The sequence below is a fragment of the Aureobasidium pullulans genome (assembly GCF_000721785.1).
Source record: "Aureobasidium pullulans EXF-150 unplaced genomic scaffold scaffold_23, whole genome shotgun sequence".
NCBI lineage: Eukaryota > Fungi > Ascomycota > Dothideomycetes > Dothideales > Saccotheciaceae > Aureobasidium > Aureobasidium pullulans.
In genome coordinates this window covers 356,299-372,957 of record NW_021941043.1, presented here as the reverse complement: position 1 = coordinate 372,957, position 16,659 = coordinate 356,299, and the positions used below count along the sequence as shown (strand labels likewise).

The 16,659-nt window shown below is 52.2% G+C and overlaps 5 protein-coding genes across 5 annotated transcripts; 1 reads left to right on the top strand and 4 right to left on the bottom strand.

The window, feature by feature from the left end:
* Positions 1 to 388: 388 nt before the first annotated feature.
* Positions 389 to 4,530, top strand: M438DRAFT_368499 (Piwi-domain-containing protein). Its single transcript, XM_029908048.1, has 2 exons — positions 389 to 1,186; positions 1,527 to 4,530. The coding sequence occupies exons 1-2, from the start codon at positions 807 to 809 to the stop codon at positions 4,348 to 4,350; spliced, it is 3,204 nt and encodes a 1,067-aa protein (XP_029756966.1). The 5' UTR covers positions 389 to 806; the 3' UTR covers positions 4,351 to 4,530.
* A 967-nt stretch (positions 4,531 to 5,497) lies between these two features.
* Positions 5,498 to 7,336, bottom strand: M438DRAFT_358661 (ENTH-domain-containing protein; the record flags this gene model as incomplete). Its single annotated transcript, XM_029907279.1, has 4 exons — positions 5,498 to 6,819; positions 6,869 to 7,089; positions 7,145 to 7,214; positions 7,264 to 7,336. The coding sequence occupies 4 exons, from the start codon at positions 7,334 to 7,336 to the stop codon at positions 5,498 to 5,500; spliced, it is 1,686 nt and encodes a 561-aa protein (XP_029756965.1).
* Positions 7,337 to 8,095: 759 nt separating this feature from the next.
* Positions 8,096 to 9,600, bottom strand: M438DRAFT_281064 (uncharacterized protein; the record flags this gene model as incomplete). The annotated part of the gene is made up of 3 exons (XM_029901210.1): positions 8,096 to 8,911; positions 8,970 to 9,109; positions 9,159 to 9,600. 3 exons carry the CDS (start codon positions 9,598 to 9,600, stop codon positions 8,096 to 8,098), a joined length of 1,398 nt encoding a protein of 465 aa, XP_029756964.1.
* Positions 9,601 to 10,856: 1,256 nt separating this feature from the next.
* M438DRAFT_107219 (uncharacterized protein) lies at positions 10,857 to 11,649 on the bottom strand. Its single transcript, XM_029898676.1, has one exon. The coding sequence runs from the start codon at positions 11,554 to 11,556 to the stop codon at positions 11,089 to 11,091; it is 468 nt and encodes a 155-aa protein (XP_029756963.1). The 5' UTR covers positions 11,557 to 11,649; the 3' UTR covers positions 10,857 to 11,088.
* Positions 11,650 to 15,670: 4,021 nt separating this feature from the next.
* Positions 15,671 to 16,634, bottom strand: M438DRAFT_399740 (magnesium-dependent phosphatase-1). Its single transcript, XM_029909432.1, has 2 exons — positions 16,261 to 16,634; positions 15,671 to 16,207 (listed from the first exon to the last, which is right to left on the bottom strand). The coding sequence occupies exons 1-2, from the start codon at positions 16,531 to 16,533 to the stop codon at positions 15,839 to 15,841; spliced, it is 642 nt and encodes a 213-aa protein (XP_029756962.1). The 5' UTR covers positions 16,534 to 16,634; the 3' UTR covers positions 15,671 to 15,838.
* Positions 16,635 to 16,659: the final 25 nt, after the last annotated feature.

Here is a 16,659-nt window from a genome sequence, read left to right as displayed (position 1 = left end):
GTTCGTAGCTATAGAACTAAATAAGACCCCTTTACGCTCGAGGGTGGCGGCGACGACGATGTAGCTAAGGAGGAGGCCGGCGACGACGGCATAGTTTAGTTGGCCGCGTACGTACGCTCGTCGCCTCCGTGTGAATAGATAGATAGATCAGAAACACCTTTGACATTGATATTAACATCTATACCATGGACGTCAATAAATCTTTGATCTTTTTCCCATGGGCAGGCAGTTTCGTCGATTTAACTAGGGAAATGACCTCTGAAGCCTGCGCGGAAAAAACGGCTCGGACCCCTCGGATATGGCCTGCAGTAGCGTGTCTTAACTCCTCCTCTGTCTCAATACCCCCCTGCGAGCGTTAAATCTTGATGTAGATACCTATGAAAGCTGAAATGCAGCAATCAATTTCATGCATGATGATGCGCTTGTCGGACGTGTCGATGAGACGCGACCCGCGATTGCTGCCTGCAAAGTCCCAAACTGATCGCCCTGTCTTCACCGACGACCACACCTCAGAGTATCCAACACCATTTTATTGACAACACCCATTTTATTCATTGAATCAAGCAGCTTCAGTACTCGCGCCGGCGTAGCTTGTCGCAGTGATTGCAAGTTTCCTGAAACGTCCTTTCGCGTGTTTCTTTATCGCGTCCGACATTGATTCAGCAACCGCTGCAGCAACACACAAACAAAAGAGCCAATTCACCAGAAGCTCATATATCAGCGACGCTGGTCTGTTCCATCATTTTCAGCATTATCTCTCATTCCATCAATCAGTTTGACTCAAGACTCACTCAGCCATTCACAATATGTCAGCTCCACAGCGTGGAGATAGAGGAGGCGGTCGAGGTGGCCGAGGCGGCAGAGGAGACAGCCGTGGAGGCTACTCTAACCGTGGTGAATCCTCTGGCGGCAGCAGCCGTGGAGGCGGTGCTCCCAGAGGCGATCGTGGTGGTGGCTCTTCTAGAGGAGATCGTGGTGGTAGTGCCCCCAGAGGAGACCGTGGTGGTGGCTCATTCCGCGGCGACCGTGGTGGATTCCGAGGCGATCGCGGCGGCGGTTCTTATCGAGGCGACCGTGGTGGCTTCCAAAGCGATCGTGGTGGTCGAGGTGGTGGTGCTGGCCGTGGACGTGGAGGAAGCTTCCAGGTCCCATACCACTCTGGCCCTCCTAGCAACAGCATTTTCCTGTAAGTCTCGTGCTTCTCCCCAGCTAATATAGACGTAGGGGCACACATATCAACCTAGAACCGAGCTCTCTCACCCAGCAAGAACTGCTATGGTCCTGTCTCAAGATGCAGTCCTTATGAGAAATGGAATCTAGTCCACTGAAAGCCCGCCGATAGTTGCTTTCATTGGATGGTTCCGCTTGTCTCAGGAGTGCTGTGGCTTGCGATGGGTCTGAAGCAGCCATTGCGGGGTGAGAGAGCTCGTTTCTAGGGTGACACGTGTGCCCCTACGTCTATATTGTCTGTTCTCGTGCATCTTTGCTCTTCGTCTGTGTCAACGGTCTCTGATTTCGCGTTGTAGCGAAGGCAATGTCCCTCAGCCGGATCAGGCAGTCCAAGCTCTCGAAGACATTCGTGTTAAGAGCACTGCTGGCCAAATCATTGACGACCAGTTCCCCGGACGTCCTGGCCATGGTACCAAAGGTCTACCGATCGTGCTGCGTGCCAACTATTTACGCCTGACTACCGCTTTTGAGACAGGCAAGCAAGAGGTGCCTCTATTCCGCTATGCTGTCGGCACCGTTGGCGGTGAGAAGCTCAGCAAGCCAAAGATGCGTCTCTTCGTGTCGAACATTCTCAAAGACCCATGCTTCAATGGCATGCAGGTTGCGACCGACTACTCGAGCATCATCGTGACAACCAAGAAGGTTGACCTAGGCCCTGCCGATCGCAAGCAAGGCAAGGTCGAACTCATCGACCCTGACCTACCTGCTTTCACGGGACCCGACAATGCCCAAGCTCAGGAAGCCAAAAGCCGTCGTACAAAGCCATTCGAGCTGCAAAAGACTGGGGAATTCAGTTTGGCCGAGCTCGTCCGTGCCCTTCAAGCAGTCAAATCCGGCTCCTTGTTCGAAGGCAAAGCTGATCTTGTGCAACTACTTAATATCATCATCGGCAAGACTCCCAACGAGAGCGCTAACGTCTACTCTTTGGGCCAAAACAAGTATTACCCTGGCGTCGGCTCACCATTGATCGAGCACGCTGAAATTGGCGGTGGCCTCGAAGCACTCCGTGGATACTATGCTAGTGTTCGCACCTCTTCGAACAGAATCTTGGTCAACCTCAACGTCGCGAGTGCGGCGTTTTACAAATCAGCACCGCTCATGAACCTGATTGTCGAGTACGTCGGTGGTTATTCTGGTCAGCCTTCAAGACCACAAGACGTAGTTAGAGCCGAAGCATTCATTCGCATGCTTCGCGTTCGAACCGACTATCTCAAAGCTCTTGACGCAAGTGGCAAGCCAAAGAAAGATGGTCAAGGAAAGCCTCAGACTGTTCCCAGCTTCAAAAGCATCTTTGGCTTGGCCCTTAGGCCTAGGAACGGTAGCGCCAAACAGGTCAAGTTTTCGTGGACTGACCCGAAGACCCCTCAAGCCGCAGCTCGCGACATTACTGTGTTCGATTACTTCAAGTCCCAGCACGGCATCACTCTCCAGCACCCAGACTTGCCTGTCCTCAATGTCGGCTCGAGAAACAATCCCACGTACTTGCCTATTGAGCTAGCAACAGTTCTTCCTGGACAGCCCGTCAGACGTCTACTCTCTGGTCTTCAGACAACTGCTATGATCAACTTCGCGGCAAGGGCCCCCCGTCTCAATGCAGAGTCTATCGCTGGAACGCCCGGCAATGGCCTGAAAACAATGGGGTTCAACGGCCCAGCCCAGACACTGAACAATTTCGGTTTCAATGTGGGTACTGAACTCATCTCGGTGCCTGGCCGCATCTTGCCTACACCTAAGGTCTACTACGGAAATAAGGAGCTGCAAGCTAGAGAAGGATCTTGGAACCTCATGAACGTCAAGTTTGCCAAGCCTGGCTCTATTTCCAAGTGGGCTGCTGTTGTGCTGAACTACAACGATCAGCGAGGCAATGCACTGCTGCCCCAAGGTGCTCAGATGCAAGGCATGGACGTTCTTGACGACAACGGTATTCTGGCAGCTCTTGAGCGCCATCTAGGAGCCTACGGCGTGAGAATGGGTCCACGCCTGGCCACGCAGCATCATACTATTTCGCGACCCAATGAGCAGAGCCGCCAGGACATTGATGAGAAGCTTGATGAGATCCTCTTCAAGGCGTCAAGCCACGATATCGAGCTCCTCTTCATCGTCCTCAAGGAAGCTGACAAATGGCTCTACAGTCGCATCAAGTACTACGGTGACGTCAAGCATGGAGTCCAAACCATCAACGCCGTCGGTAGCAAGATCCAGAAACCCAAGGGACAAGACATGTACCTTGGGAACTTGGCTCTGAAGTTCAACATCAAGGGTGGTGGCGTCGTTCACACTCAACGTGACATGGGACCGCTTGATGGTAAGAACACCTGCATGCTCGTTGGTATCGACGTCACGCACCCTTCGCCTGGTTCTGCCGAGGGCAGTCCCAGTATTGCCGGCGTCGTCGCCAGTGTGAATGACCAGGTGGCTCAGTGGCCTGGCTCGTTACGCTCTCAGAGGGGTAGAGAGGAGATGGTTCAAGGTCTCACTGAAATGATGATGGAGCGTTTGGAGCTTTGGCGTAAGCACAACAGAAGCCTGCCCTCCAAAATCATCTTTTTCCGTGACGGTGTCTCTGAAGGACAGTACAACCTTGTTCTTCAGCACGAGGTGCCTCCCATCCACAAGGCCTTCGAGACACTCTACGGCGACCAGAAAAATTGGCCAAAGATCACTATCATCATCGTCGGCAAGCGTCACCACACCAGATTCTATCCTACCGACAGCAAATCGATGGACCAGAGGACTGGCAATCCTATGCCAGGAACTGTCGTCGACAGAGGCGTAACTGACCATTACCTCTGGGACTATTTCTTGCAGGCTCACAAGGGCTTGCAAGGAACTGCTAGACCTGCCCATTACGTTGTCATCAAGGACGAGCTCAACTTCAGCCAGGACAGCCTCGAATCTTTCACGCTAAAATTGTGTTACATGTTCAATCGCGCCACGAAGGCTGTCTCTATATGCCCTCCAGCATACTACGCCGACCTGATCTGCGAGAGAGGTCGTATGTACCTCTACTCGACCTTGAACGAGAACCAAAGCGCGAACGGCTCGGCCTACAACTCGCAGACAGCCGACTGGACCCAAGGAGTTCACCGTAAGCTGACTGAGAAGACTTTCTATGTTTGAGCTTCTTTGCTGTTTCGATCTTTTGTTTTTCTTCGGACGCCGGAGTCATTTCTTGAATTTTTTCATAGGAAACCACAGCCACTCTTTTTTAAGCGCATTCATTCATTCATTGTATGCTACATAGCATGACGCTTTACGGCCAATCAGTCAGATATCATGAAATGACAATTATTCTCGCATAATCATTACTTTCCCTGCATCTTCAGAGTAATACTAAACCTTGTTGCCTGTTGGTGGGTATAATAGCGCCTTGTGATATGATGGAGATGCTTCATCTCAGTCTCGACATCCAAATACTAATCTAGAATCTCCATCCAAATGCGAGTGAGTCTCAAGCTATCGTGAGTCTTTCAAAGCCCATTATGCCATCTGATCGCTACGAAAAGCAATGGGGCTTCTGTCTTGTAGGAAACAACTGGAATTCTAGCCTTCCGGCTGCGTCTCGCATTGACTATCAAAAAGCAGAATCATTCTGATGTATCGGAAGCCTCTAGTGAGAGCTGTCAAAGAGGACCATCTCAGTGGGGGCACTCAACATCCTGAATCCATTCTTGCATTCTGACAAGTATATCATGCTGCTGATTCGTGTTCTTGAGATATCTTTGGAAAAGCCTATGTCTCATAATGGCTTAGGTAATAGATTTTGGCGTTCTAATGGAGTCTGCCATCAAGAGAAATGTTTCTCTGATACGAGGCGGGGACTTTCAGTGGAAGCGTTTATTGTATTGAATCCATACTTGTATTTCGAGGGTGCGTAAAACGTCGCGGTGGTAACGTGTGGAAGGTTAATCTACAGACCCAAGGAGGAAGTTTGGCTTCGATTGCGATTTCTCTACCTACCGGTGTTTCGACGACGGCACGTTTCAAAGACAAGAAGACACATTCGATTAAAGGGACGTCATATTATTGAAGAAACATTCTTTTCTTTAGAGGGGTACAAGATATAATCAACGATTAGCGGTATCTCAAGTGTGGAAAGGCAGAGAGAGAAAAGAGGAACACGCCGCTCCAAAAAAGTCTATGACACAGATGATTCGAGACGGCTGGAGAGAAAAAGATAACAAGGGAGACAAGGGGGTAATTTGGCAGAGAGAAAAAACAGTACAAGATAGAGGGAAAAGGCATAGGAAAATGTCGACAAAGCAAATCACAGGTCGATCAGACTGCCAGATTGCTGAGGACCTTGCTGTTTTTGGCCAAAAGGATTGGATGATGCATAGCCATTAGCAGGACCAGTTTGCGCAGGGAACTGCTGTTGAGGCATGCCGGTAAATTGAGTTTGCAGGAATGGGTTGTTGCCAGTGCGCGAGGCTTCGAGCTTGGTCAGACCTTGACCGGCACTGTTGACGAAAGTGCCTGGAGCAGTGTGTTGGGCAGGAATACGCATATTGCCAACGTTGCCAAACGTGTCTTGACCTTCGCCGGAAGAAAGGAGGGCGTTCAGCTGTGCACGGTGGGGGTCCATGGGCTGAGCAGTCTGTGCGGGTTGTTGGAAGGGAGCAGCTGCGGGTGGAGGGGCCTGGTAGCTGGTGATAGGGTTGTAGGCGGGCTGAGTGAACTGAGTTGCCGTCTTTTGTTCTTGCAAAGCAGACAAAGTGGGTGCTCTCTGTTGAGTTTGTTGGGGGCGATTGAACGACGAGGCGAAGGGGTTGTTGGAGCCAGTCGCTTGGGGACGCAGGGCTTCTTGTGATGCAGGGGAAGAAAGAGCCCATGGATTGTTGGAGCCGGGCTGGGCTGTCATCTGTGGCTGCTGAGGCTGGGTTTGCTGAGGCTGCATTTGAGTGGCCCATGGATTGTAGCCAGTGGCCTGAGGCTGCAGAAACTGTTGTTGCGGCTGCTGTTGTTGCTGGAAGGACTGGTCGAAGCCGGTGGGCTGAGGCTGCTGGTAGTAGCCTGAATAATCTTGCGAAGGGAAGGCGGTTTGCTGAGCTTGAAGCGGCTGTTGGTTGTAGGCGTTGTTCAGATAACCAGTGGACTGAGGTTGCTGCTGTGCCATAGGATTGCCGAACCAGTCGACGGCTGTCTGTTGCTGGTAGCCCTGGTTGAAGCCTGTGGGCTGCTGTGTCTGGGCCGGTGTATCATCAAACAGCGAACTAGCATTTGCGTCGTCGAATTCGCGCTTGCGTGCTTCTTCCTCTTCCTTGCTCAGTCTGAGAGCCTTGGCCAGATCGTCGTCTTCCTCACCGCCCCTGCTCTTCTGGGCACGTCGTCTGGCATCTTCCTCGGCCTCGTTCTTGCTTGCCTCGAGGGCGAGTCGGTATTCGAGATCTTCATCATCGGTGCGCACTCTGTTGGTACGCTCGCGCGGTTTTCTGGGAGTCGAATGTGTCTCGCTCTCATAGCCTCCTCCACCCGACATGTCTTCAAGACCGGTGACTCTTGACTTCCATGAGTGTCTGTTTTGACGCTCGGCGCGCAGGCGCTCTTCGTCCATGATGAGGGATGTCAATTCTTTGGCAGAAACGCGAACTGAAGGCGTGTTAGCTTGGGGCCTAGGCGAGACGATTGAGATACGTACTGTTCTGGCCCACGTCGCGTCCCTCCTCGTCAAGGTAGATGAACTCGCGGAGGGTGCGGATGATGTAAATGTTCTTGCGAGCCCAAGTGACGCACAGCTCGGAGCCCTCGTGAAGACAGTAGTCCAGGACTTTGAGCGATTTGAGGACGTGACGCCAGTTCTTGCCCTTGTCGTTGAGACGCTTGTCAAGCATATCCATAACTTCATAGAAGTCCGTCGAACTGAAAGCGGTCTGTCAGTGCTGCTCGCAATCGGAGCGTGTTGGAGGGAGCAGACCTGTTGTAGGTGATCTTGGCGATGTCGGCCATGTCGGTGCCTGTTGGGCCCCAGGGATCGTTGCTGGTCGCTGTACATCTTGTCAGTGGCGGCAGATTGCGGAATCATGTGAGACTGACCATTTCTGACTTTGACCTGGACTGACGAGTATCCCTTGGTGACATTCTTGACGCTCCTCAGCATTTGCGACATGGTGTGTGGTCGAGCGAGGCTCTATGCGAGCGCGGTATGGTAGCGAAGGGTGAGGGGTGAAGAGTCGCGGTGCGCGTGTCAATGCAAGCAGACAGAAGCAGTGATCGGACGGGCGGCGGCGAGGTTGAGATTGATTGCTACGAGCGAGGCAGAAAGTCCATGGGCTTGGGCGTGCATGCGACGACGAGGCGTGGAGAGGTTGGCACGTCTTCGTCATCGGCCCGTGCTCAATACATGCCCCAAGGAGAAACCTCTTGGCCCTTGTCAAACCCTGTCACGCTGATTTGCGGTTGCTTTGACCATCAAGCATTGGAATAAGGAACAAGTGCACATGCATACTCGAGCAACATTCAGTGTTTTGCAGTGTGCAACAATGTATGCCTTTTTACTGCTTCCGCAGTCTCTATAATATGGTTACACGAACGTCAAGTCATTATCAGCCTCCGACGCAATCTTGCCCTGCACATGCCGCTGAAAGACAAAGAAGAGCAAATGCTGCGCCTGTCCCACCATAACACCCTCGAGTCGCCAAAGCCAGAGCTGGAAAAAAGACTGTTGAATCAATCTTGTCAGAACGCCGCCCATGCAAGTCCTCGTAAAGAGTACTGCAGGTATACCGTATGTGTGCAAAGCAAAGGGAAAAATGCGAGAACACCATCGAAAACAAACCCACTCCTACTCTGACACCGTGTGCGCCTGTCTGCCAAAACTCCCCTTCCTTCTAGTTGCTCTTTCCTTATTGTTGTTTTTCTTGTACACTTATTGCGGGTGCTGGGCCCAGAGTTCCTGACCCACGTGGCCAATGCGCTGGGCATGGTAAGGGTCCATGGGATCTGTGCTCTGAGGGCGACGCATGTTCTGGTTCTGATAATACAGGTTCTGTGCGTTTTGAACGTACTGCTGGGTGTTGGGATCAGGGTACGAATAGTCTGCCTGCTGTGCACCCCCGATTGATTGATGAGCGGGCGACTGCCAGCCGGAACCACCCATGTGGGGGCTGCCACCAACGCTGCCATTCTGGCTTGGGGTGTTGGTAGTGGGCGGCTCCAAAGTTGAAGGAAGGGGGTATGCACCAGGGTGAGAAGTCAGTGGCTGGCGAGCTTGGCTGGCCGAGCTGGGCATCGAGTAGTGAGAGTTGGCTGGGGAGGCGGATCTCGGGCTATGGGTGGCCATCTCGTTGCGCATATGAGGAGGCATTGTCATACCGCCGTTGATAGCGTTCATGTAGTAGTCGGACGTCGAACGCTGAAGAGCAGCAACGCCGTTCATGCCACCAGCAGGTGAGACCGAGACAGGACGGTCATGAGGGGAGGGGGTAGGCAGCGGCGACTTGTTCTCCGAGTATTCTTCTCCGTCCGAACGCGATCCACGCGTCTGCATAGAGGCACGCGAAGCCAGAGCGGCGGCAGTAGCAGCGGCTGACTCCTCAATAGTACCGGTGTGGTGGTTTTGGTGACGCGTGAGGGTGGTACGACGCGTGAAAGTCTTCTGGCAGTCGGCGTATGGGCACTTGTAAGGTCTCTTGCCAGAATGAATTCTGCGGTGACGTGCGAGGGACGAAGAGTCACTAAAGGGCTATACAAGAACAGTTAGTCAACTGCCGCGAGGATGGACAACAACGCGTCGAACAAACCTTGCCGCAGCGCTCACACATGTGAGGCTTCTCTCCGGTGTGAACACGAGAGTGTACAGTGAGGGCCGAACGCTGGATGAACTGCTTTCCACAGCCTGGGTAGTCGCAAACGTGAGGACGAACTCCGCTGTGAATGCGCTCTGCATGTCCGTCAGTTGTGAAGCTACCGATAACAGACAAACAACTTACCGTGTCTGGCGAGATCGCTCCTGCGAGCAAACCCCTTGCCACAAGTAGAGCACGCAAAGGCCTTGGGCAAGCCGCTACCGGTGCTACGCTGGGTGCCCTCCTGCTGAGGCTGTGTATCTTGAACTGGTGGAGGGGCTGTGTTCATTGGTGGTTGGGCGTATGCCGGGTCGTTCGACGCGGGGTGGTAGCTGTGTTGAATCAGAGGCATCTGCTGGTGCAGCTGCGAAGGCGAAGGATAGCGCATGCCAGGAGCGAGGCTGTTCATGCCTTGAGGAGGATAGGCGGCGGGATGGATGGCGGGAGGAGCTTGAGATGAGTAACGCGACGAAGGGTCCGAGGGGTGAGGTGAGACACCACGCTCGGAACCGTTCTCGGACTTGATTCTGCCATTAGGCACGTAGAGGTTCTGGGGGTACTGCGGTGCGGGTGCCGACGACGACATGTCGTGGTGTGCGGCAGGGGGGTAGTGAGGGACTTCGTACTGCATGACTCTGTCGGAAGTGTCTGATGGAAACTTGTTAGTATTCAAGATGCTATTCAACTTCATTCTGCCGACGATGCCGCTGTCCCTCCTCGTGCTGGGCCACAACAGCGAATCGATCCGAGGGAGCAACATATGGGCGTATGATAGAAAATGTCTTGTGCAAGAAGACTTTCGGCACACGGCGTGTGTGTGGGACTACTGACTGATAGGCAAGTTTTTTTTACCAGGCGCGCGTTATTGTGGAATGCGCGGACGAGGACAGACGAGCAGAGAGCAGATAGTGATGAGACACACGCGTCGAGGATGAAAACCAATCGTGGATGGTATAGGCGGTGGAGAGGTGTGGTCGAGAAAAGCGGTCAGGACTGGAATCCGGTCATGTTAGTTGCTGGGCATTGAAACGGTCTAGGGTCGAGTGCGAACGATAAAGAACGTGGATGGATGGATGAAGGGATGGACCGACCAAGGGTCAGGGCGTGCGTGCGTGCGGCTGATGCGCGTTGGTTGCGGCGGCACAGAGGAAAAACACAGTGCTTGAGAGGGGACGGGTACGATGCGTGTATGTAGTGACGGGTGAAGGCAGCACGCGTGTCGATGGGAAGAAAAAAAACAAGAACTCCGACGGAGGCAAGGATAGGAGGCGATGAGCGGGAAGGAGAGACAATGGACAATAACACGTACCTAATTCGCGAAAGCAACGACAATAGCCTCGATAGGAGAAGAATCAGAAGAGAATACTCTTTTGATTTGATGTTCTGGTGGTCGAAGATGCAGGATGGTGGAAGGGAAAGGACGAGCCAGCGTGCGCCCGGTGATTAATGGCAGAGACGCAGAAGCTGCGCCAAGACAACTCTGTGGCTTAGTCTCCCAAGCTGGTATCGCGCCAAACAGTAGCTCGAAGTATCTTCGAGTGATTTTCGTGTCTCTCTCTCCCTGCTGCTGCTATTCTGCTCGAATTACAGTCCTGGTGTGCTGCCTGTGAGGAAATTGCTTCGTGTCAGGTTCTTTGCAGTCGGCACTTTGCTCTGCGCCGCCTTGTCTTCACTCCTTTCCGTGCTATTTTCGAAACGCTGACAACGTCACCGGGTCTTTCACGGTCTTCGAGAAGGTCGAGAGAACGTTTCACTTCTCAACCAGCCACGGGTGTCCTGCACCGAATTTCTGGGCGGTGTTTCGAGGCTTCCGACCGAAATGAATTACTTAGTCCTTCCTGCTTGGTTCCAGGTTTCCGATTTCCAAACTTGGTTTGATTCGTAATCTCGCAGACGTGTCCGGGACTTTGCGGGAGCTGATTTCGTGTTTTCTCTTTTCGTACGGTTCCAACTGTGGTGGCTGTCGGTCTTCTTCCCCTTCCAGGGTTCTCGTATCTCTCTCCGTGTGGATTGGGTCACTCTCGGACCTTCACGGCACAAGTCTGTGGGGTTGACGTCTTGTCAGATGAGAACTTTACTTGGTTCTTCCTTGGGTGCGCCTTACTTCTCGGTATACAACAAAACTTGCTGATGGTGGTCGTCCAAGGGAAGATGTAGATGATCTGCTGGTGGATGTAGCGTATTTGGTCTGCAACGGTGTTGCGGTTATCTGGTAGTTGAGGTTTGTAGAAATTTGTGGTTTGTTTTGCAGTGTGGTTGGCCTGAGTGTCCCGTTCGTATCGGCCGTCATACAGCTCGTCAAGGTGGTACAGATGGTGTTATGCGGGCCACACTTCGAAGATGTAGAAGAAAAGGATCCAGAGGATGCACAGGACGTAGTCAAGTTATGGGTGACGGGCGGGTAAAAGTAACCAAGAACGGCGGCACCTGCTACCATGATGAAAGAGAGGGCTCCAAGCTGGTCATTGCCATATTCTACTACTGCATCTTGATCTAAGCGTCCCCCTGTTGACCAGTATCCAGGCGGATTCGAAATAAGCATGTATGCTCCGCACCCGCTGCTCCATCAATCTCACTTAGATACGGGTCTGATGAGCGCATTGTCAATCTCAAAATGGCCCAGATCTGAGGGCCGTGGCAGAGACGGTCGAATCATGTTCCAACATCCTCCACGCCGTCTACTCTCAGATCAGTGCGCCGACCTGTTCACTAGCAAGCTTAGCAGCTTTTCAACCAGCCAGAGGATCGTGTAGTGGTCGATGCTCTTCTACGACCCTCAAGAAGTTGACAGAATGGTGATGCTTGCAGCAAGCGTACGCAACTTGGGACAAGTCAGTTCCGCCACCAACCCAGAGGCTTGGTAAGTTGGTGGCTGCAAAGTGTGCACACCTGCATGAAAGATTTCCCTTTTTGCAAATCATCTGTGCTAGGCAAGCTTTGGCGACGGCGGGACGGACCAGCCCTGCCCTGGCAGATCCGGTCAACGATACAAACCAAAAGAACTCGACAAGCACTGTGCGCACTCGAGTCTTGTGCCTCAGGGACAGAACTCTGAGCAAGTGCCATTACCAGAGCGTATCTAAACGGCTCAAGGGTTCGGATACTGTGTGGTTCAGGAGCACATAGAGGCCTGATACACAGTCATACTTTTATGCGGAAGCGGGCAACAGCCATCACCACAAACGGCCGCCCTCGTGTACTTTTGTGGTGCACACCGTTGCTGGGCGAGAACCTCTACTCACGACTTAGGAACCATTCTGAAACACCCGCGAGAATGCACGAAGATGCACCTCTGCAGGTTACCACACTCGTGGTTTCTCAATATCATGCACGCTCGACCACCGGCAGCTCCTTCTCATTTGTTGTGTGTGTGTCCTTTATCACAGCCAACGAGGCCTGCGATCACGGCAATGTTCCGGTTGCGTCAGGCGGGCAGCACAGAGGCCATCTGCTCAGTGCTCACCCGATCTATCCGCCGAGAGGCACTTTGGCCGAGGACTTGATCAATTATCGTCGAATCGCGGACCTCACACGTCAGGTGCGGACAAGCAGGTGAAGTGGTGCAATGACCTCTTCGGCGCGGCGATCTCTGATCAGAAAGTGACCGCGCTCACACTTCAATATTATTCGATTGTCCGGGTTTGGTGACGCCATTTGCTGTCAAGCGATGGCGCAAGGAGAAAATACGTGCATTGACAGCGGGACTGCCAGATGGGACGGCCAGAGAGGTGGCAGGTGTCGGTGCGTTTGGACTCGTCTCTTGAGGTCCCAGCAACCTGGATTTGCTTGTCGACGTCGGCGATCGTGCCATGAGCTAAGTATTCTGTCCGTGTGTTCCCCGCCGCCATGCTCTGCCAACGTGCATCAACTGCGGGTCGTAGTCGGTGTCTGTTCTTTTTAGTGGACCTTTCCAGGGGAAAATCATCCGCTATTGACTTGACAGAGTCATGTTAGACAAGACCGCAAAAGACCATGTGGATATATTTCCATCTGGGCCTTTGAGATTGCCGGTCAAACGACTTGTCTCGCGGCAGTCAACTCTAGCGATGCCGGCGTGATTGACCAGTGCTCCCAGTACTTGGACCTGCTACGTGCTCACGGGCTCACGGGAACTACTTCGGAACTTGTCTCTACCAGCTGGGTCTGTTTTTCCAAATCTTCCATGCATGCATCGCTCAACAAGAAACCGCGAGCTCCTGCCACGGGAGCGATCATGCACTCGGAGGATAGCACCCTGCACGCAGTACGCAAGGCTGAGGCCTTTATAAGGTTTCGGGGAGCAAAGACCAACGGCGACCATCGCCCGCCCGAGTGAGGACTGAGCTGGTACTCCACCGGCGTCATGTAGGGTTTGCATATACCGCTCTGGATAGCCCAAGGAGCCAATCTATGCGGATGTCATTAGTGCTGAATGGCAATCTCACAGCGCTCGAATCATATCTAAGATTCGTGTATTATGAACACGAGCATTCATTCGGCCGAGAGAAGAACCTGGCAGCAAAATCGATCATCTCACATTGATCTTTTATGAGAGAGCACGCGCTAGTCATCAACGACACCGCGGATTGTCGAATTTCAAAACCACTGACGAAAAGAGTCAGGAAGCTATCCACGGACGAGGTCGCGCGGCCTCATCGAGCCTGCTCTGGCACTATCTTCCATCCTGGGGTGCTAGTAATATCTGAAGAGCAATCGCGGTATCTATTCGAACATCATACGCACGTACTACAGATTGCCCGTCTTGCGAAAAGATTGACCTCAATCTATCAGATTTGAAGCTGCAGATTGCCGCTGACTTGGCGACGTATATAGCCGATCACGTAACCGACTTCCACAACGAGCCTCTTGCATTTACTTGCATGATGCATCAACCAGAGTCAATTCTTCGAACACCAACCGAGATCCCGGTTCGGAACAGCAGCATCCCGTCAACTATTCTCTGTCGCATTCACATACCGCGCCTCTCGTACAGTACAGTAGAATGCGAATCGATCTGTCCACAATTGGCCATGTGTTTGCTCAATGATAGTGACGAATCCGCAGAATTACTGGTTAATGTAGATGCATCGACCATGTGTCACAATCAAAAGGAGATATACGATGTTCAATATAGAGCAGGGACACCTCACACCGACACCACAATTCGTTGCGACGCCCTGTTTGCGGAAGTCTGGGATCGTGCCTTAACAAAAAGCATCTCACTATCAGGTAGTTAGGTACCCTAGGCTTTTCGATCTAACCATCGACCTTCGTACCACGAAAGCACCTCTAGAGACAACCCTTTCCATTATCTGAAACAGACATGTCAGCCCCATGCTAATTGCACAATTCCCAAAGGAGGAACACGAGTACCATGTGAGCATAGCACTGACCATCAGCCCATTAATATATTGCACATTCTGGTCGTGCCTCCTCACCTGCATTGCATTAGCAGGTTTCTCCCATATCGCCCTACCACCGTCATTTGTGTTGGACCGGCCGGAGATCCGGAATAGAGTTCATCTTGGTGGGCAGTACTGCATCGACAAGATGGGAGGCCTGAGGCATAGGCTATGGTGACCTCTGGATTGGTTCCATTTCGAAACAACGAGTCGGTCATCTCCTTAGAGATGCATACGATTGCATCACTCATGATGTCGGTGTCGACGGTAGGTTGGAACTGGGTTGTGGCCTTGGGGAGCAAGCCGCTCGCCTGATGCCCGTCACAGGCGTTACAGTATCGGACTGTTTCTGTCTCTGCTGTGTAGTAAGATCAGGGCCTTTTCGGCTGTGGAGGGGGTTGACTTCACGAGTCAGAATAGCGTCTATCAGACGTCTTCGTGCTCTGTGGTGGCTACTGCACGAGGCTGCATCCAGCTCAGCTTCTGTGCATGATACTCCGCAAAGATCCTTCTACCACGCCTTCTACTGGAATTCAGTTCAAAGTTTTCTGCACACCTTCTGCGTGGCTTCTCGCCACGATGTCTGCTATTGCATGAGCTCCACTGTGAGCCCACCATTCTGACTTTGGGGACCTGTACCGTCACCAGCTACCTGGTTGGCAGCTTTTGTGGTTGGTGGATCCTCTGCCATGTTCAACGTCTTCGAGCGATCGCGTGCGTGCGCCTTCCACGCTGGAAACCAGTTCAGGTGACGACTACCGATGCAGCGTATCAGCAGAGGTTTGGGTTGTCCAGCTGCGAACTGCTTACCCGTGGTTCGACTGGGCCAACGGGACATGCAGCGGGTCGAGAGAGAATGGACTTCAACCGGATGAGAAGAGTTCGAAAGTACAGTCATATGAGCGGGCGATATAGATGTACTTATATTCTTCTAGACTCGTAGCCTGTCACGTTAGTTCACACCCGTCTCATGTTCTTTTTTCGAGATTGATATCATGCTGTGACTCGAGCAGAAATCTCCGTGTAGCCTGTGCCCTCCAGGTAAAGACGCAGTAGTCGTCATCAATGTTGAAAGTAGACATTGACAGATAGGTAACCAATTGTGTGTGAAATGTCCTGCAAAGTCAGACCACGATTGCGATGACATGTACCAATGCCACGAGATCCGCTCCAATGCCTCAAATTTTGCAAACATCGTAATGGCACAGGAATCGATACCGAGAAGCATCAAATCAGTTACTATAATCACAAGTTTAGGACATGTTTTGGTAGAAAGGGCGACGTCGCGGTTTGAGGAAAACCAGAGACAGGGTGACCCCCGCAGTATTAGACATGGAAGATTTTGTCAAAATTCGGAATGATGCATCTTATCATAAAGCATCAGCTTGAGAGAATTGAGGTCGGTGGGTTGCTGGAGAGGACAGTATAAGAGGTCACAGCAATCTAGTCCTCCTTCTTCATCCTATGATTCCTTTCTCTCCACAACTTGACACCAGCATCGACCTCTTTCCTGCTTACACCGTCTCTTACCAATTTCATAACCACACCCAGCGTCTCGACATTCTTGTTCCTTGACTCGTCGTCAAAAAAGAGCATTTCCTCATATGGTATATTCGTTCTCTTGTGTATGCGCGAGAAATGCGTCTTCTTGTCTCCAGGATAGATTTCCAGCTCATCGAATACGGAGAGGGCTTTTGGTGAGGAAGATGAGGAAGGCGAGGTCGGGACGTGAAGGTAGGAGAGCATCTCGCGAGCGAGTTCTGGGGCTTGGGTTCGTGATGCGGCGCATAGCGTCAGGTTCTTCTCTTTGATCTAAGCGACATGTCAATATGTAGGTACAAGGAGTAGCAGAGATATCAACTGACTGCAACAAGAATAGCGGCTACATCAGGGTAGAAGCCGTATGAGTCGTTATAGCGGTCCTTGACGACAAGGCCATCCTTGGTGGGCTTGAGCGGCCCTGTAACATGGGTGTCTACCCAGAACGGCCAGAGAGTGTAATCCAAATCGAATACCATGACTTGAGGCAGCGGTAGTCCATCGCTGAAACATGAGGGCGCCTCGACTTCCGACGCCGGAGCCGTGGCAGTTGTCGTGTCGTCGCCTGTTTCGACCGGTTTGTATGCCTTTCTGACCATGATGATTGTTGCTAGTATGATTCCAGCGAATGAGAGTATTGCTCTTCTGCCTTTGAGCTGTATCTTGAATGATTGGGGATTGAGTTGGGCTTGACTTCTCGCCGCCGTGATACAAAAGTTCAAAAG

Coding starts and splice junctions, on each gene's coding strand:
- M438DRAFT_399740 (XM_029909432.1), bottom strand. CDS start 16,533: ATGGTCAGAAAGGCATACAAACCGGTCGAAACAGGCGACGACACGACA. Junction 16,208..16,260: donor TAGCCGCTATTCTTGTTGCA/GTCAGTTGATAT, acceptor CATGTCGCTTAG/ATCAAAGAGAAGAACCTGAC.
- M438DRAFT_107219 (XM_029898676.1), bottom strand. CDS start 11,556: ATGCTTATTTCGAATCCGCCTGGATACTGGTCAACAGGGGGACGCTTA.
- M438DRAFT_368499 (XM_029908048.1), top strand. CDS start 807: ATGTCAGCTCCACAGCGTGGAGATAGAGGAGGCGGTCGAGGTGGCCGA. Junction 1,187..1,526: donor CCTAGCAACAGCATTTTCCT/GTAAGTCTCGTG, acceptor TTCGCGTTGTAG/CGAAGGCAATGTCCCTCAGC.